This window comes from Humulus lupulus, chromosome 1 (genome assembly GCF_963169125.1).
Source record: "Humulus lupulus chromosome 1, drHumLupu1.1, whole genome shotgun sequence".
Classification (NCBI taxonomy): Eukaryota; Viridiplantae; Streptophyta; class Magnoliopsida; order Rosales; family Cannabaceae; genus Humulus; species Humulus lupulus.
In genome coordinates this window covers 293,469,322-293,490,492 of record NC_084793.1, presented here as the reverse complement: position 1 = coordinate 293,490,492, position 21,171 = coordinate 293,469,322, and the positions used below count along the sequence as shown (strand labels likewise).

The 21,171-nt window shown below is 30.4% G+C and overlaps 2 protein-coding genes across 2 annotated transcripts; one reads left to right on the top strand and one right to left on the bottom strand.

Annotated features, from left to right (window-relative positions):
* Positions 1-3,859: 3,859 nt before the first annotated feature.
* LOC133810303 (uncharacterized) lies at positions 3,860-5,220 on the bottom strand. The gene is made up of 2 exons (XM_062246051.1): positions 4,574-5,220; positions 3,860-4,450 (listed from the first exon to the last, which is right to left on the bottom strand). Exons 1-2 carry the CDS (start codon positions 5,097-5,099, stop codon positions 4,368-4,370), a joined length of 609 nt encoding a protein of 202 aa, XP_062102035.1. The 5' UTR covers positions 5,100-5,220; the 3' UTR covers positions 3,860-4,367.
* Positions 5,221-11,682: 6,462 nt separating this feature from the next.
* LOC133779204 (uncharacterized) lies at positions 11,683-12,426 on the top strand. The gene has a single exon (XM_062219195.1). It carries the CDS (start codon positions 11,683-11,685, stop codon positions 12,424-12,426), a length of 744 nt encoding a protein of 247 aa, XP_062075179.1.
* Positions 12,427-21,171: the final 8,745 nt, after the last annotated feature.

Here is a 21,171-nt window from a genome sequence, read left to right as displayed (position 1 = left end):
CCATTCCATTACTCATCCATCCTTCACTATTTCATTATATACATAATAGTTTTATTACTTCCAATTAGATTCTGTTACAATCTGACTAACATGAGCGTCGGAGTCCCTTTGGCTGACACTCCACCAGTGCTCCCAATTAAACTCTCATCTCTCTCTTTATTCTTGACAGATTGCTGGTGTCCGTCTAATCAATTGTAAGAAATCACATCTACAATATGTATGAAAACCAAGTGGGAAAGAAGAGAGATTGAAGAAGAAGAAGAAATTACGCGGCATAAGGAAAGAAGAAGAAGAAGAGAAAACTGTAGAAATGAAATAAGTAAAACATATAAACATTATATTTGAAAATAAATATTTATAAAATTGAAAAAGAAAAAAACATAACGTAAAATTGAAAAAAGATGACAAATAAATGTAAATAGGTATATAGATAGATATTTAGAAACTAAAAAAAAAAAATAGAGTTAATTACTATTATTATTATATTTTAAAAATAGTAGAATATATATATTTTGTAGAAAAAGTTGAATAAAAAAAGTGAAAAAATGACAATTATTATTATATTTATATTTATAGTTTTATTAAACAGTTGTTGTAATTAGATATAAATCAAATTTGAATTCAAATTATATATCGTTTAAATAAAAATTTTAAATGAATGAAATTATAATTTAAATTTAAACTATATAGGGTGTTAAGATATATTTTCTAAAACTATTTACGTTTAAATAATTAAATTATTATAATATAGTTATTATTATTAAAATTAATTTACTTCTATTATAAATCTTATAAATTATAATTAGATATTTTAGTTTTTTTCTTTAATTATTAACTAATAATAAATTAAAAATGAGAAAATAAAAAGAGTGTTTTGAATCCATTTTAAACTGTCGCATCACCTCCTTGAGACTCGTCTTTATATATATGTATAGATATTTAGAATATGAAATTTAAATTAGTTAATTTATTATTATTATTATATAGTTATTTAGAAACTAAAATAAAATAAAATAGAGTTAATTACTATTATTATTATATTTTAGAAAAAGTAGAATATAAATATATTTTTTTTAGAAAAAGTTGAATAAAAAATGAGAAAAAATATAAAAAAATTAGATAGAGTAATTTAAAGCAATTTTAGAGTGTCACATCATCTTCTTGGGACTCTCCTTTATATAAATATATAGATTTGAACATTAAAATAATTTCATTAGAAATTTAGACTTTAGTACTAACAAAAAAAAAGAAAAATAAGACGGATTGGATAAGTTAACCCACTTTATTCGCTCAAATATATTGGACGGGTAAAAATTCTCATCAACCTGATCAACCCAACCAGTAAACACTACCCCTATTAAGACTGTAATACATTTAGAATTTGTTACAAATAAATATTTTGGATGATATTATTTCTGTAATTACACTTGTTAATGTTGGTATAAGATAAGATACCCCTTGAATTTTAAGAGTCAATAGATGATAGAGGTTTGTTTGATCCATGAAAAGTAGTCTAGTGTTGGGATTGATTTTGTTACAAAATTCCACAGTAAGAGGTGCTCCTCAATGAGAGTGCATAAAAGCTCATATGAACGTGGTAAGTAAAAAAGAAAAGAGTTTATTGTTTTGCATTATCATCATTAATAAAGATTATTAATGCCTTATTAGTGGACCCTCTTCTCTTCTCCTCTCTTCCCATGGTCCCAGCCAGCTGCCTTCATATATCTATCTATCTATTTATACCTCTTTGATGGAAGCACACAACCTTGTTGAGCCCTATATGTATATAAATATTCTTTGCTCATAATGGTAGGGACTACATATAAAGGTTCCAAGATATTTTCAAGAGTGATTGTCAAATTTTAGTGTTCTTATTTGAATCAGCTTTTGAAAAAATTAGGTCATTAAATTTAATTAATTTTGATTTTAATTCAAGAAATAATATTATTTTTTTGGAGAAAAAAAATTGTTATAAATTCAGAAACAACTTTACTAATGTGGATAAATTCAGAAACTACTTTACTAATGTGGATAAATTCAAGTAGCTGCAATCATACTAAAAAACATATTTTAAAATTTTGAGGGCGATGTATATATATATATAATGTAAAAGAAAACTTCATTGTGAAAGTCAATTGAGACTTTTGGGTAGCTATAGCTTCAAGAACAACTTATATATAAATGTATAGATAATGGATGGATCAACCTAACTTAATTGATCACTTGTTGACATGACAATCAATGTATGTACTTATAAAATATGAGACGTGGTATCTAATCTTGACAGGCACAACTGTTTTCATTATGATAATGATATCTGAATTAGGACATATTAATATTATTGTCATCATTACATTGATTTAGGGTTAAATAGAAAAACACATCATTAACATGTTTGAAAAAAAAACAACTTTTATTCTTCAAAAAGAGCAAAACAAAGTGATTTTAAGTCACTCTTTTTTTTTCCTTGTATCTTTGGAACTACTTGTAGTCTTTTTCTTACAATGCAACTCAAATAATTAGTGAAAATAGATCATTTAAAACGTTATTATATAAATAATTAATATTAATATATATATTTTTTGTAATAATCTTCTCGACACCTTATGATTTAAGCTTTGACAATGTCGGAAAAGTTAATTAGTGATTCTTATAACATTCTTAAAATAAACTTAGTTACAAAATACTCCATCATCAAAAGAGCAATTTAGAATTTGTTTGAATTAGGAAAATTTTCATGAGAGAAAAGACTAGAAATAATAGTGGAAATTATTTTCTAAATTTTATAAGAGAATTTTTAAAAATATTTTCATGGATGTTCTAATATTTTATAAAATTATACTACATTTAACTTGGGTTTATGCATTGTGTTTTAACTTATTACCTGTTTAGATCTTGTATTTCGACAAATTATTTTTTGAACTTCAAATAGGCTCCTAAACCTGATTTTGATTAACAAAAAATTGATTATAACAACACAGTTCTTAGACAAAATAACTATATTTTTATTCTGAGTTGTTAGTTTAATGAATTATTTGTGATTTTAGTTCAAAATCAGATTTACGAGTCTTTTTGAACTATTTTATAAAACATAGCGTCCAAAAAGTAATTTGTCAAAACACAAAATCCAAACAAATAACGAGTCAAAACACATGGTCTAAAAAAACATTAACCTTTTAACTTTTATATTTTTGTCTATTTAATTTTTTTAAATCCAAACAAAATAAAATAAAATTATTTGAAATTAAGGTTTTGAAAAAGAAAAGGACTTGAAATACAATTAGTTTACAAATACTCCATAATCAAACAGCAATTCAGGTTCAGATTTTGAATTTTACCTGGGAAAATTTCATCCTAGTGGAGAAAAAAATAGAAAGAAGATAGTTTTCAGATTTTTTAAATATTTTTTTAATATTTGATTTTTTTCTATTTCCCAAGATCCAACCCGGTAAAGTTTTGAAAAAAGAAAAAGGTTTGCAATAGTTATGAAATTGAAAGAACTATCCCAACTAAGTTGGTTGTTTTTCTCTTTCTTTTTTCTTTCTGAAGAGGGGTTTAAGTTTTCTAAGTAGAAAGATTCTCAGCAACCAAACAAAAGATTAAAAAAAACATATATCCAAACAAGTCAAACTGTAAATTTGCTGGCATTGTACGATCTGTACCTTGAAAAGTTCCAACTCCATGAAATGCCTTGTCTTTCAAGAAAGAATATTTATTAAGTCATCAAAAGCTGGATAATCCATTCACAGACAGGAATAAGCTTTCTGTTATATATATATATGTCCTCTCCTTAAACCACCAGCTTATATATATATATATATATATATATTTATTTAATTAAATTAAAGAAGAAGAAAGATTACAAACAAAATTTTTAGATTAATTAAAAAAAAACCCTAATTCAATCAGAGACACATAAGCTTTCTTTTTTACATTCATATTGAAAATTCTGACACCAAATCTAGCTAGTAATCTAAACTTAATAAGATAATACAGAAACTTAAGTAGCAATAACACCACCATATTACCAATTAATCCAAAATCAAAACACAAAAGAAGCAAAAGAAAAAATGTCAATCCATGGCAGGTTGGTTCCCATTAATATATATATTTTTTTTTGGAAATGAAATAAAATTCTTGATTTTAATTTCAATCTCAATCTCCTCCATTCCTTTTTTGAGATATTATTATCCCAAACAAAAGTGGGTGTGTGTGGGGATGGGATGGGTTGGGTTGGGTAATCATATCAATCAAAACAGGTATAATATAAGATGTTGATGTGTTTGGTTACGATGATAACTCTGGTTTGGTCCGGGATTATTCACTCAGATTTCTTTGTTTGGTTCTCGCTTTATTATGATCAGCAATCAACTCGAGCACTGTCGCACCGAACAAGCAACCACCTGAGCCCATTGCCTTAGCCTTGTCTTCATTGTTTGGGGCGTATCATCTTCACCCAACATTTTCCCAATAACCAAACAGAAAGAAAAGGAAAAAAAAAACTCAACAAACAAATAAAAATCTTTATCAAGACAGAATTTATATACATATAAAGGTAAATTAGGAAAAATACCAGGGTCAAACATGGTGTGAGGACTGCCCATCGGAGACGGAGTTTCGCAATCTGACGCAGTTGAAGACGTTGAGGCTGTTAACGTCATCGGAGGCGGCGGCGGAGGCGGAGGCGGAGGCAGAGGCGGAGGAGAAGGACGAGGAGGAGGAGGAGGGAAAGTGAACGGTTTGGAGAGAGAATCATAGTAGTGTTTGTTGACGGCGTAATAGAGACCAAGAGCAGGCAAAGTATCGGAGAGGCGTTGATGATCCGCCTCGGGCGAGTCGAAGCCGAATCCGAGTTCGATGCAGGCCTTGAGCTCGTCAACGTCCTCGTCGGTCACGCTCTTGCTCCTCTGCTTCTTCTTATTGTTGCTCTTCTTCCTCCGCAACCAAGCCTCGTCTCTGTACGCGTCCGGCGACCAAGATCGCTGCTTGTGGAGCGAGAGAGGAGGCGGCGCGTGTGGATCATGCGGGAGGGGAGGGAAGACCATGCGGAGAGCAGAGGAGGCATGGTCTTGGGATGGATCGTTGAGAGGATCAGACATGGCCGACGTAGGGCGGTGGTGGTCGGAGAGGCGCGGAGGTCGGAGGACCTCGCGCACTGGTTGGTCCGGCGCTATGGTTTTGATTTTTGGTATTTGAAAGTAAAATGAGGAGGCATTTTAAATGGGTTAGGGGGGAGAGAGAGAATATAAGGGGAAGTGGAGGTGGACCCTTTTCAGACTTTGCTTTGGTTGGTCCACGTCATTATGATCTGTTCTTTTTAAAATATATATATATATATATATAAGGAAATTTCATGAATATTTTTTGTGAAGATTGCCTAGAAGATTATAGAATAGATTTTTATTGGGCTTTTAATTAAGACGATTTTTTTTGTTTAACAGAAAATTTAATTTTAACTTTTTTTGTATTGATGTATAATTTATTTAAATAATGAGAATTGTAGTAAATGATCTAAAACAATACAATATTATTAAGAAGCTAATGTTCTCATTTTTAAAATTATAGATAAATTATAATTTTACATTGTTGATTACCTAAATTGTTATTTTCTATAATTTATTTATTTATTTAGGAGCGTATGACTTTAATATAGTCGTATATGTATATTAGTTTTTATTTTAAAGTTATGTTGATTTTTTAAGTTTTTTATGAGTTGTTGGCATATTATTTTTTAACTCAGCATATGTATTTTGTACTATAATATATCATCTAACAACTCATAAAAAACGAAAAAAATCAAAATAACTTTAAAATAAAAACTAATTAAATAAAACTAATATATATATACCAAAATATTAAAATATTTAGAACAAAATAGTAATTTGTTAAAGGGCATATTTGGTAATATGTAATATTAAAATTGTGATTAGGCTATTTTACTACAAAATTAAAAAATGGACATTTACTTACTTTTACACACTATTAAAAGTCATTTTGCATCAAACCTCTTAAATATATTAGGTGCAAGCAACTTACAAGTTTGCTTAGTTTTATTTAGAAAAATACAAAATTTTTTAGATCACACACTATCATGTTTAAGATACAAACAATTATGATATTATTCAAACCAAAAATACATACTTCAATAATAATTATATTTTATAATATTTAAATTTATATTAATATAATTAATAAATATATAATTTTTAATTATTAAATATCTAGTTTTGTATTATATATTATTATTATAATAGTAATGATAATATTTTATAATATTTGAATTTATATTAATATAATTAATAAATATCTAATCTAGTATTAAATATTAATATAATAATGATATTTTATTATATTTAAATTTATATTAATATAATTAATAAATATCTAATTATAAAAATAATATTTTATAATATTTAATATAGTTAATAAATATATATTTTTAATTTATTTTAAAAATATATTATGTTAAATATTTAAAATATTTCGTCAAAATTAACAAAAGAAAATGTTAAAACTAAAAATTTATATTATCTACAAACATTTTATATATAGATATAGGGAAATTTGTGGCAAAAATCTTTAAGTAGTTCAAAATGTTGCACTTAAATCACTAAGTAGAGTTTTTTTGGTAGCGAAAGTCAATAAGTTGTCTAAAATATTGCGCTTAAATCATTAAGTAGTTTTTTTAGTGACAAAAGTCAGTAAGTAGTCTAAAATGTTGTGCTTAAGTCATTAAGTAATTGTTTTTGTTGCAAAAGTCACATTTTACACTAATTATATTTCAATTTTAATTAATAAATAAATGTCTAAAAATATATATATTAATAACAGCAATATAATAAAATGAATCTCTTTTAAAAATAATTAATAATTTTAAAATTTCCAATATAAAAATAATATTTAATATTAGTTAAATTAAAATTTAAAAAATAATACAGCTTAAATTGAGTTAAAACATAGATTATTTTAAATTAAATAGTTTTTGTTATAACTTTTGATTTTTTTTATTTGTAAAACAAATTTCAAATAATTTTTCCATGTTATAATTAATTCATTAAAATTAAGATAAAATTAGTTTAAAATATGACTTTTACAACTAAAAAATTACTTAATGACTTAAATGTAATATTTTAAACTACTTATTAACTTTTGTCGCCAAAAAATCTATTTAATGACATAAGTACAACATATTAGCCTATTAATTGATTTTTGCTGCCAAAAAAATTACTTAATTGACTTTAAAACTACTTAATAATTTTCGCAGCAAATTTCCCAATTATATAAATTGGCTAATTTTAAATATATAACTATTTATAAAAAAAGGTTTTGGTTACTGAGAAATTTTTTAATTTAATTATGAAAATTTATTTTCATTCAATTTTAATTATTTATCTATTATATTATCATATGGTGGTAAATGACATAGAAATAGAAAATGATGATATTAAATAAAAATTGACTAAAATAAAGCATTAATTAATTTTCCCAATATTTATTTAAAATGGAAGAAGAAAAATGTTAAGTTTATTAATGATATAAAGAAGAAATTTAATAGTTATGTGGTTATATTTCAAAAAAAGGTTATATTATTATTAATTTTAGACGTTGAGATGTCATAATTTATTAAATATTTTTTTATACAATTATTAAATAAATATCCAAAGATTAAAATCTATGAAACCATTATCAATAATCAAATATTAAAACTAGTATTAATATACATATATTTATATTTATATATAAAATATGGTTATTAAGTGGTGAAGAATAATATGTGATTGTTAATAATATATTTAGCTTAAAATGAAAAGAAATAGAAAGGGGTGTGTTTGGTCTTGGGTTGTACTAATTCGTCACACTTCGTCACTTATTGTTTTTGGGTGATTGGGTCTACGGTTGCACCCACCGCCTTTTGTATTTAGTGTCTTTTAATTATTTCTATAATTTATTACAACCAAACCTAATTGGTATTAAATTAATTATATTAATAAAAATGATGGAACAATGCCCAATAAAATGATTTTATTATTATCATTATATAACTAAAACTTCTTGTTGAAAATTCAATTGAGACTATATTACATTCAAATTGTAAAGATAGACAAATTCACTCACTACCAAGTAAAAAAAAACTAGAGGATTAAACACAAAAATTATGAGTTATTATTAATTATTACAAGTAGATCAGAAAATAAAAGCGAAAAATATGTTTTTATTACAAACAAAGTAAGAAAAAAATAATGAAGGCTCATAAAATTGGTATTATTGAACTTCAATCCACTTGGTTACTACTATTTATACTCTTAATCTTAAATCTTAATGCTAATTTTATAAGCTAAACTTTTTTTGTTTTTTTTTTGTTATGCAGGGAAACTTATCCAACAGTATCATTGTGTATCATCCTCTTATAATATACATTAAATTTGTCGTTTTAGGAGGTACACTACTTAGGTAAAAAGAAATTTCTAGGCCAAGGAATATATTTTTAAAAATTCATGAACCACGTTATGCTATATAATAATTGAATTTAATAAAAATGGCACATCATAATAAATGTTCTAGGTTAAGAATTGATGGGTATGCACTTCCTTCCTCCCATCCCATTGAAAATTAATTAATATTAACATATGACGTATCTGATAATGCATTGTAATTTACTATTTTTAAACCTAAATTTATATTACCAAATTTGAGTGCTGTCTGTCTTTATATAAATATACACATAGGAGGGGAATAGCACAGAGATTAGGGGCCATAAGTTTCGATTCGAGAGGACCACAATCATTTGATATGCTTTTTTATTCCCAAACTTTACGAAAAATATGGTGTGTGAATCGGTTTACCATAACTAAAACGGAAAGCAATCACTTCTTTACACCATTTCAATTTAAAATAAATATAAATATTTATATAAACTAAAGCAACTTTAATCCATTATGGTCATCTCTGGCCATCAATTATCGATGGTGTTTACATTGGCAAGTGAGGCCGGTTTACTTTTTTTAATTACTTAATTAACATAATATATATATATATAAATAAATAAATAAAAACCTAAGATTGAAGTATTCAACCATAGTTGATAAATTAAAAACGCTTGGTCTAGAACATTCCAAATATTATTCTTATTCTAAATTTTGCTACTTTAGTCAAAAAGGATGGGAATGGAGGGGCCTATATATAGACAATAATACTACAAAATATTATATTACTATATATTCCCATATACTAATTAATTTTCTTTGAAACTGTTTAACATAGTCAAATTGTCAATTTGTAAAGACTTACGAATAAACAATAGCCAGATAATATTACCAAAATCTTTAATTTAAACAAGGGGCACTAATATATATTTGTCATAAAACGTCATCTTGATTAATTTCATATCATTATACAAGTAATAATTCTCTATTTTTTGTTTGCATTTAAAGCTCAAATTAATCCACAATTCAAAGAAGAGATATACCCTTAAGTAACACTAACACATATTAGTTTATTATGATTCAACGCAACAATAACCAAACCTTTCAAGTTTCATCTAAGTTAATATAATTTTATTATATTAGGTTTTTGGCTTATAATGTATATATGGCGGCTGAAGTGTATTTTTACCCAAGGAAAGGTTCTTGCAGCCACAAAAAACTAGTCAATGAATAAAAACAAAAGCTAATAGTAATCACAAAAAAAAAAAAAAAAAAATTGTCAAACACAATAATTGGGAGTTATCTTCAATTGTAATATAAATATATTTACAGGGTTTCTTGAGAGTTATTTGATGCGTGATTATTGGCGTTTTGGTATCTTTTTGGGTCGTTTTAAGGAAACAAATAATCAAAGTAAAGCTTACTATTTGCTTGTGCTGAAGATCTGAGGTGTTTGCTAGCAAATATATATTTAAATTATTAATTTAGAGAAAGATTCCAGTAGGTCTTCTAGAATGATATACATTACAGTTTTTTTTATATATATAAACATGAATAAATTATAATTTTATTTTTTAATATGATTATGTACTAGATATCCCATAAATTTTCAAATATTTTTTTTATAATTTAGAGTACTGAATTCAAACAATTATTTAAGTGTTTATATATATGCATATGCAAGAGACTAACACTTTATGAGTGATTTTCTATAACTATAGTGTATATACACCGTGTATAAAATAAATAGAATTCATAAAACATAAAAATAAATTATGCTGAAACATTTTAAAAGATCGATCTACTGAGAATTCCCAATTAATTTATGTATTGATATAAACTTAGTTTTTTTTAAAAATAAATAAATAAAAAGGAACAAAGGCCACACGGTGAAGACTTTTGCTGACATTTATTATATAGTTTGATGGATATGAAGTAAAGTCTTATAAAGGCTAGGCTGTCACCTTCTAGGTTTCACTATAAATATTCTCTTTTCCAGTTTGTCATGCCCTATACATATTTTCAATTCAACATTCTCCTCAATCATGAGAAATTTTGAATATTGATTTCCTTTGCTTTGTTACTCACAAAAATTCATTAATTATCCAAATGGCCTTAGATTTTCTATGCCCTAAACCTAACTAGTAAAACAAACTTTTGATTTTTTTTTCTTTCCAAAAGGTTGACACAAAAGTTGTAATATATATAGATATATATATATAAGTTTTTTTTAAAAAAAATAATGAGCCACGTATTATGTTTTGAGTGAATTATTACTACTATATATAGAGAGAGCAACATTACACATGCAATTACATTGGTTTGGTTCCCTTGTCTCTCATTTTGGTTGGGTTGTATTTGTAACACGGTTCTTTGGTTTATGATGACACTAAACGACAAAGACATTATCATGAACTACTCAATTTGATTGTTTGTCAAATTTAAAGTTTCATAATAAATAAATCATAAATGTTTCAAAATGCATGGAAGGGCTAATCATGTACTATGTGACCCATATTGCATTTTCTTTTAGTACTCGATCGAGCAAAAACCTCGTTGGTGGAGCAGTGAGCACTACACCTAGCTATATACATATACGAAACTTTCTTTTTTTGTTGTTGGTCTATGTAATGATTCTCATCTCAATATAACGATCATTAACTCGATGTGTGGCCTTTTTTATTTATTTATTTTAATTCATGAGTTTATAACAAATGAATTTTGATTTTGCTTATTTTAGAAATCATTTATTACTCTCCAAAAAGAGAAGATCGATAAAAACATGTACTCAAGGTTATTTTTGCTATTTAAGAACATAATTTTATAGAAAATAAAGTTAGCAATAGAGGTGTTTGTGAACACTTTATCAACCCACATTAATTGTACTATGTAATTCTCTTTTGAAATGCTATCTACATGGTACCTCATGCACTAGACTTTGTAAAACTTATAGTAAACCAACTTGTCTTATAGTTTAAACTTGTTCAAAAATAAGATATTGATACCCTGAATATTCTCTTTGTGCCTTGCTGTCCATTAGACTATTCTAGAATAATTTTTTTTGTATACGTGTTGCAATCCTAGTTATAAGGAATATTTTTCTGTTATAGATATTTTCATTGTATCTTGTATATAAAAGGCAGGTACTGTACCAATTGTATCATTATCAGAATATTCAATACAGAGATTATACAGAGGACCTTTTGTCTTCCTTTCTGTTTTTATTTTCCCTTTATTTCTTGATTTGGTATCAGCGCTCATGGCATCCACTGGGTCCCAATCTGATTCCTCTGTTAGTCAAGCTCGCCGAGAACACGTTGTTGGTCCGGGCGTCGATGCTCTGCTTCCTCTTCAAGCTCCACCTGCTGCAGTCCCAGCTCCTGTCGTGCCCATGGTTCAAGCTCCAGTCGCCCCATTGCTTGCTCCGATTACAATCCGCCCCAACCGGGAAAATTACCCATACTGGCGATCCCAAGTGATACCAGCCGTGAGAGCCCACGAGTGCAATGGATTTCTCTTTGGCACAAGACCGTGCCCTCCTCAATACCTTGACCCTCCTGCAGATCCGAATCCCCTTCTACCTAGACAGGTAAACCCTCAATTCACTCTTTGGATTCGAACTGACCAAGCAATTTTGAGTTGGTTGCTGAACTCTATTTCAGAAGCCATGATGGGTCATGTGCTTCGCTGTCAGTTCTCTCGTGATGTGTGGGTTCTTCTTGAGAGTTTGTTCACCACTCAGTCCAGGGCTCGTATACTTCAGCTTCGTTTTCAATTACAATCTCTCAAAAATGGATCTCTCTCTATCCATGACTATATTCTTAAAATGAAAACCATTGCTGATGGTCTCACTGCTGCAGGTCAAGTTTTCAGTGATGATGATCTAATTTTATATATTCTCGGTGGTCTTGGACCAGAATACGACTCTGTTGTTATCAATCTTACTTCCAGGGGTGATCGTTTAACTTTGTCTGAGGTTCAGTTTCTCCTTCAGAGTCAATAAATGCGTATTGATCAGCTAAACTCAGCTGTAGCTACCATGGATCTAACTGCTCCTTCCGCTCACTTTGCTGCTCAAAACAGAAAGCCCTTTCCTCCCAATAACTCTGGTGGTGGAAGAACTTTTCCTTCTCGAGGCCGTGGACGTGGCCGTGGTCGAGGAAATCAAGGGCGTGTGGTGTGTCAACTTTGCAACAAATCTGGTCACCCTGCTACAAAGTGTTATCACAGATTTGATATAGCCTTCACTCCATCCAGCAGCAACTATAACCAGCAGTCTAACCAGCATCAGTCATCTAGCCAAACTGGCAACTCTCAGCAACAGGCCTTTGTCACAAACTCAAGCCAGCCAACTACCTCTGATGACACCAATTGGTACCTAGACAGTGGTGCTACCAATCATGTGACTGATAATGCTGGTAATATTCAAACTCCCACTGAGTATCATGGTAAGACCAATTTGACTGTCGGTAATGGTCAATCCCTTCTTATTTCCCATGTTGGTCATTCAGTCCTCAAAACACATCATCCTTCCAAACCTGTGCACTTAAATAAAATTCTTTGTGTACCTTCTATCACTAAAAATTTGTTAAGTGTGTCTCAACTTACCAAAGATAATCATGCTTATGCTAAATTTTATCCTCATTCTTGTGTTTTGAAAGACATGGATACGCAGAAGGTTCTTCTTCAAGGGAAGGTTAACAATGGCCTCTATCAACTCACAACGCCACTGACAGGTTCCGCAAGCAGCAGTTCAACGTGTCTTCCTGCCTCTACTTCAAATAATCGTCATCTGTCCAGTCTAGAGTCATCTGTTGAGTCTTGTTTTACTATTTCACCTAATGAGTCTGAATTATGGCATCTTAGGTTAGGCCATCCCTCTATTAATGCACTTAAACATGTTCTAATCAATGAGAAAAAGTATTTTTCATCTAAATTACACTTCTGTTCAAGTTGTCAATTAGGCAAAGCTCACCATAAATCTTATTCTTCAACATTTAAGGAATCAAAACATGCCTTAGATTTAGTGCATTCTGATATATGGGGACCGGCTCCTATAATGTCCAGACATGGGTATAGATACTATATACATTTTCTTGATGATTTTAGCAGGTATGCATGGATTTTCCCTTTGAAAACCAAAGATCAAGCACTTTCCACATTTAAACTTTTCAAAACCCAGGTTGAAAGACAACTTAATACCACAATCAAAGCTGTACAAACAGATTGGGGGGGTGAGTATAGAACTTTTGAACCTTATCTTCAAAATTTAGGCATCAAATTTAGACATCCTTGTCCCCACACGCACCAACAAAACGGTAGAGCCGAACGAAAACACCGTCACATAGTTGAAACCGGCCTCACTCTTCTTGCTCACTCTAGTATGCCTGCACGTTTTTGGTGGGAAGCCTTTCAAACAGCCACCTTTCTCATTAATCATTTAGCCACTCCCATTCTTAACTATAAATGTCCTATTCAAAAGTTTTTTGGTCTCACCCCGAACTATAAATTTCTCAAAGCCTTTGGATGTGCCTGCTATCCATACCTTCGCCCATACAACTCAAATAAACTTCAATTTCGTTCAGCTAAATGTGTTTTTATTGGTTATAGTCCTAGTCATAAAGGATACATGTGCCTTCATTCATCAGGTCGTGTTTACATAGCTAGTAGTGTGTCATTTGATGAGTTTGATTTTCCTTTTTTCATGGTTTTACTTATACTACTACTTGTACTGATTCACCCATTAGTTCTTCTCAATATCCTCAATGGCTGCCATATATTCCTACTGTCACTTCTGAACCTGTTTCTGGTACTGAGGCGGTTGATACAAGTCATTCTTCTCCTTCCCTTCAGGCAGAATCTTCCTCGCTTTCTCCTGTCACTTCACAACAGTCGGTCACTCCTTCTCATTCAGGTAAATCTTCTTCTTATGCCACTATCCCTCTTCTTACTGATTCACCTTTATCTCCATATACAGCACCATCTTCTCCACAGGTATTACCACCTCCTGCTCCTGTTCAGAAACCCTCTCATCCTATGATAACTCGGGCCAAAGCTGGTATACATAAACCACGAATTTTTCATGCTTTCTGTCCTTCTCCACTTGCCTTATTGACTGAATGTGAACCAGAAAATGCTATTCAAGCACTAAAAATTCCCAAATGGAAAGCAGCCATGGATTCAGAATTCTTTGCTCTTCAAAAAAATAAGACGTGGATCCTTGTTCCTCGTACTCCTGACATGAGCATTGTGGATAATCGATGGGTGTTTCATGTTAAGAAAAATAGAGATGGTACTGTTCAGCGCTATAAGGCTCGTCTTGTGGCAAAAGGATTTCAGCAAACACCCGGTGTTGATTTCTTTGAGACATTCAGCCCTGTCATTAAAAGTTCCACAATTCGTCTCATTCTTGCTCTTGCAGCTTCTCAAGATTGGGATATTCAGCAAGTTGACATTGACAATGCCTTTCTCAACGGCACCCTTAATGAAACTGTTTATATGTTTCAACCAACTGGGTACACTCATCCAAAGTTTCCTAATCATGTTTGTAAACTAAATAAAGCTTTATATGGACTTCGACAGGCGCCCCGTGCATGGTTTGACAGGCTGAAAAGTGTTCTGCTCTCTCTCAATTTTATTAATTCAGTCTCTGATTCATCGCTGTTCTACTACAAAAAAGATGGTGCTGAGCTTTATCTCCGTGTTTATGTCGATGATATTCTCTTGACCGGCAATAATCACTCTCATGTTCGCAAAATTATTTCACAGCTTCAACAGTTCTTTTCGTTGAAGTCTCTTGGTTCTGTAACTTATTTCCTTGGCTTTGAAATCACTCGGGGACCATATGGTATTCACCTCTCTCAAGGCAAATACACGACTGATTTACTCGCCCAAACCAAGATGCTCACATGCAAACCAAGTCCGACTCCCATCTCTCAAGGTGAGAAACTTAGTATTGATGACAGCCATGTTTTTTATCAGCCTACCTTTTTTAGAAGCGTCATGGGAGGCCTTCAATACCTCACCCTAAGTAGACCTGATATAGCCTTCACTGTGAATAAACTAAGTCAGTTTATGCATAGTCCCACCAATCATCACTGGGCTGTGTGTAAGCGTTTACTTAGATATCTTAAAGGAACAATTGGCCAGGGAATTATCTTCAAACCCTCCAAGCAATGGACAGTTGAATGTTTCAGCGATGCCGATTGGGCCGGCTCAATTGATGATAGAAAATCCACCACCGGCTACTGTGTTTACTTGGGAGGTAATCTAATTACTTGGAGTTCTAAGAAGCAAAAGGCTGTTGCAAGGTCTTCTACCGAGGCCGAATATAGAGCACTGTCTCAAACAGCTACTGAAGTAGCTTGGCTGTTTTCATTGTTCAAAGAACTTGGACTAAAGCACAAAATGCCTGCTGTGATTTGGTGCGATAATGCAGGTGCAAAACAGCTTTCCTCTAATCCTGTTTTTCATAGTCGAACCAAACATATTGAGGTCGATGTTCATTACATTCGTGATCTCATCAAGCAAGGATTGCTAGAGGTCAGACATATTCCCACTACCGAGCAAACTGCCGATATTTTTACAAAGGCTATTTCTATAAATCAGTTTCAATACCTGAAGAGCAAGCTTGCTGTTATTTCAGCACCACAGTCAAGCTTGAGGGAGCATGTTGAAAAATAAGATATTGATACCCTGAATATTCTCTTTGTGCCTTGCTGTCCATTAGACTATTCTAGAATAATTCTTTTTGTATACGCGTTGCAATCCTAGTTATAAGGAATATTTTTCTGTTATAGATATTTTCATTGTATCTTGTATATAAAAGGCAGGTATTGTACCAATTGTATCATTATCAGAATATTCAATACAGAGATTATACAGAGGACCTTTTGTCTTCCTTTCTGTTTTTATTTTCCCTTTATTTCTTGATTAAACTTTAGTAAAAAAAATTTAGAATTTGAAAATTATTTTAAATTTTATAGAAAAATGACAAATTACCGAAACTAGACCGCACCATATATATTATTAGCATATTAACTAAAACAATATATTTAAAGGAGCTTCTTAAGTAGCGACATCACTTTTGCCTATATGTCGTAAGAGCATTTTTATTTTCGGTACTTGGAGAAATTATACCCTAATTTTTTTTTGTATGATAGCGTACATTATAGTTATAATAGGCATCTCACAAATTTTCAAGAAATTTCAAATAATTTACGGTACTGAAATCAGAGTTGAAATAGTCTGTTTTCCACGAGTATAAAAAAAATCATACATGTATGCAATTGACTGTTTGAACCCTGATTTCGGCATTATAAACTATATGGAATTTTCCAAAAACTGGCGGGATGCCTGTTATAACTATAATGTAAGTCATCATGCAAAAAAATTGGGTTATAATTTCTCCAAGGTTGCCGAAAATAGAAAACGCTCCTACGGTAGGGGAAAAAATAATGCCCTACCTAAACAAATTCATATATATATATATTCAAGAGAATTTTACATAAAGTGACAAAAAATCCACTTTACTAACACACGAGCTTTTTAACATTTTTAATGTTCATCGTGTTTTTTTCTTTCATTTTTACGGACTCTTATCTCCGGTTTCGGTTAAGCTCTCGCAGATGGGAAGTCGATGGAGTTTTGTGTGTGCTGGTGGAGGGGCTTGCGCGAAGGGACTCTCAACTGGTGGTTGCGACGAAGTGTGGGAGAGGCTCAGCGTTGGCATTAGCGTTTTGGGTGCTAGGTTTGTGGCTTCACGGTTGGGATCTCGGAGGATGGTTTTTTGCGTAATAAGGCTGGGTGCTTGGGGATCTAGCGACTTGGAGCTGAGATGGGGAGAGGCGAGAGGTCTGGGTCGAGTCGGGCTTTCACAGGTGGAATCACGCATGTGACGTGCATGGGCGACAAAGCTCGGAGCTTGGATGGGGTCGCGAATTGCAAGGGTGCTCGAAGCTTGGGACAAGGTGCACTTGGGCTCGATTTTGGGGCTTGGGTGAGGATGAGGCTAGGGGTTGTGGGTTCAAGGTTGGTTGTGCAATGAGGTTTGGGTGCAAGTTCTAGGTTTTTTTCAATGTTGTTCCTGTGAGGTCGTTGTCGTGTTGTTTTTTAGTGTATCGGGTTGCATTGTGTTGTTGTGGGGTTGTTGTTTTTGTGTTATTTAGATTTATGTATATTTATTTTCATGTTGGTTTTTAGTTGTTTCAGTTTATATATAGGTATTATGTTGTTATGTTGATGTCAATTTGTTGTTTAGTTGTTTTTATATATATTTTGATTTTTTTTTTTAAAAGCATGTTAGCATATAGTTGGTTAATGTTTAGTAACTGTTTTATTGTTATTTTTTAGTTGTTTCATTGATATCGTATTTTTGTAAATATAAAACTTTAAAAAACGTATATTTTGAAAACTTAAGATAGTACTTTTAAAAAAAAAAATCAAGAACCATAAAAAAGTTAAAAATCACCAAAAAAATTATTTTTTAAAAAGCTCCTGTATTCAATTCAATGTTTATGTAACTATGGTAGCTACATTTTTAGTGACTTGCTATAATATGTTATTATTTATAAAGGTTTTATTTTAAGAATTAAATTAAAAAAAATTAAATAAATTATTTATTTATTAATATAATAATTATGTAATTAATAGTTTATTTATTTATTTTATTAATTTTTTGGGTATTTAGCACTATTGTCCCTTGAGTTATACACAAACTATCACTTTAGTCCCTCAGTTTTTATTTTATGCAATAACATCCTTAAGTTTATCAAACCATGTAAATTAAGTCCAATTCTTAAATACCCGTTTAATTTTTAACAGAAATGTCGAATAACAATTTATAATGTAATTAAAATACAATAAAATAAAATAATTAATTAAAACTAACTTTTATGCAATAAAAACTAAAAATAAATCATTTTAATAAAAAAAATTATCTCTAATTTCTTCCCTCCTCCTCCTTTCTTCTTTCTGCACCATTCTTCAACATTTGAACCGTGTGCAATTTACAACCATTCCCAAATAGATAATAACCAATAGATTGCGAAAAGCTCATATATATAGGCTAAAGTTGCAAAAGCAGCGTACGTAAGCATCAGGCCAATTATATTGGGGTCAACAATGGCAGTGGGGCAGAGGAACGTGGTAGATTGCAAGTTCCAAACTTTCAACATTTGTACAACAAAAAAATCACAAAAGAAAAAAACAAGATCTCATATGAATCCTCCACAACGAAGCAGCGACGGTGCCGAAAAGGTGGAAGCAGCGACAATGCCGAAGCGAAGAAGCAGCGGCGATGGAGACGGAGACGGCGGCGACGACAGTGCCGGTGATGGCGAAGCTATGGAGAAAGTGGAGAGAGATTAGAGTACTGATCTGAGACTCTGTACATATTAAATTTTCTCTCCAGTTCAGGCACTTTTATTTTTTTAAAAAATAAACGTCTGTGTAAACAATTTTTTAGGGACGCAATAACTGAAATGTGCCCAAAAAATATTAGTTCTTGTACTGAATGCAATCCCTCTCTCTTATATATTTATCCCATCTCTAAACCAAAATTTTGAATCCTCTAAACCGACCATAGCATGAAAGTGAGACTAATATTGATAATTTTTTTTAAAACTTTTTGTTCATAAAGAGACAAAATTTTGAGTGATTTAAGTGCAAAAAATAATAATATTGGGGACTAAAGTAAAATAAATAAAAAAATTACAAATTTGAGTGTTAAGAAAATATAAGTTGCCTCAAATGGAAATGGTAAAAATACATTTACAACTCTAAGCAAAATATACAAATGAACAATGATTGATTAAATAAAGTTATAATTCTATAACAAAAGATACATGTAAATATAGAAAAGATGTATAAGATGATAGAAATATAAAATACAATTCTATGACAAAAAGATACAAATAAGCTAGAAGTAGTAGAATGAAAGTATAGATGACAACTCTAAAACAAAAGATACAAATAAAAGACTAAATAAAGAATAATAGAAGAAGATGAAAGGCAATGGAATAAAATAACAAGAACAATGAACAAAGAACTCTCACTTACACATCCTAAGTGAAGTGTTGGGGATCACCAACTTGAACAAGGTTTGAAACTTTTATCCAAAAGCTTATTTCCCCTAACTCAAGCACCACTACAACAAATTTGATATACAATGACTCCCTACAATGTCTTACACTATTGGTGTAAGACATTAAAACTTATCAGGGGTATTAAATGTCTAATGGTGGAAGACATTGAAAGTTTATATTAATGGCTACAATTGGAAGACATTAAAAATGGTGGAAGACGTTGAAAATAGGCTGGGGAAGTGGTTAGGGGTACATCCAATGTCTCCCAGTGGGAGACGTGCCACATGTCACATGTCTCCCACTGGGAGACGTTGGATGTCCCCTTGCCCATTTAAACCATTTTTGCCTTCTTCTTCCTCTCATTCAAAACCAGAGAGCAAAAACAAGAAGGGGGCTGCGTTTTTAGGGTTTTAAAGGTAAGTTTTTTTTATTTTCTTGCTTTTCAGTTAATTATTTGGAAAAAAAATCATAGGTTTAGTATTAGGATGAGTAATATACATGATTTTGTGTTAATTTTTCATTTTTATGCATTATTTTATATACATTGTAGGATTAATTTTTCATGGAAGGTTTTTTTTTTATATATTTATGTCTTTTTAGTTTTTTTTTTTAATTTAACCTATCACATTGTATAGATTTCATTAGAGTATATATGTTCACGATTTTTTTTAATTTTTATCATTTTATTTCAAAATTTAGATATATTTTTGTATATATATTTAATTTTTTTTTAAATTGTAACTATTTTGTTATATATATAGTTATGTTAAAATAAATTTATTAAATCATTTTTAAAATATAAATATATGAAAATTTTTATGTTTTTGTTGATTATTAAGTTTTTAGGTTATGAAATTTTTTATCGATTTTTTGTTTAGGTTATAATTAGTGGCGCATTGGAGTTTTTTTTATTTGTTTACCAATCATTTACTATTATTAGATATTTAGTTATGTTTGTTTAGTAATGTTTAACATATTAATTAATTTAATTTCATGGGTTGTGATTTTGGTGATGAGATTTTAGAGAGTATTTTGCATCAAAATTCCTATATCAATCACACATTTGAGGTAATTAAGTTTCTAAAATTACAATAATACGTTATATATTGCTAGATATTTAGTGATATTTTATTTATTATTTATTAATTTTATTTTATTGGTTTGTGGATTTAATAGCAAATTTGATTACTAAGTGAAGTAATTTTGCTAGCTTTTGGATTATTAATTGCAAGAGGTACATATATATTCTCTTACTTCTACTTTTAATATTATTAAACAAATGTTAGAGGAGTTTGAATATCTTAAATATTCATCCATAGTGAAGTAGGTTCTGAGATTAAAATTGTGTGCTACGATGATAACGAAAGGTTGAGAACTTGTGTGTTTTAGTAAAGTAGGTTCTGAGAAATTTGGTTGTGTGCTGCGGAGCTATAAGGAAGAAACTTATTGTATGCTGTTTGAATTGTTTGTTTTGCTATTCACATGCAGATGGTTATTAGGTTACTATTATAGGGGAAATGCTGCTCGATTTTATCTAGGATAATAAACAATTAGTTTAATATAGACATCCTCTTCTTCTTCGAATGATGACATTAGAAAGGAGTTTGAAGAAAGATTTTGAAAACAAGAAGAAGAGCATCATCAACAAGCACAACGCCTAGAAG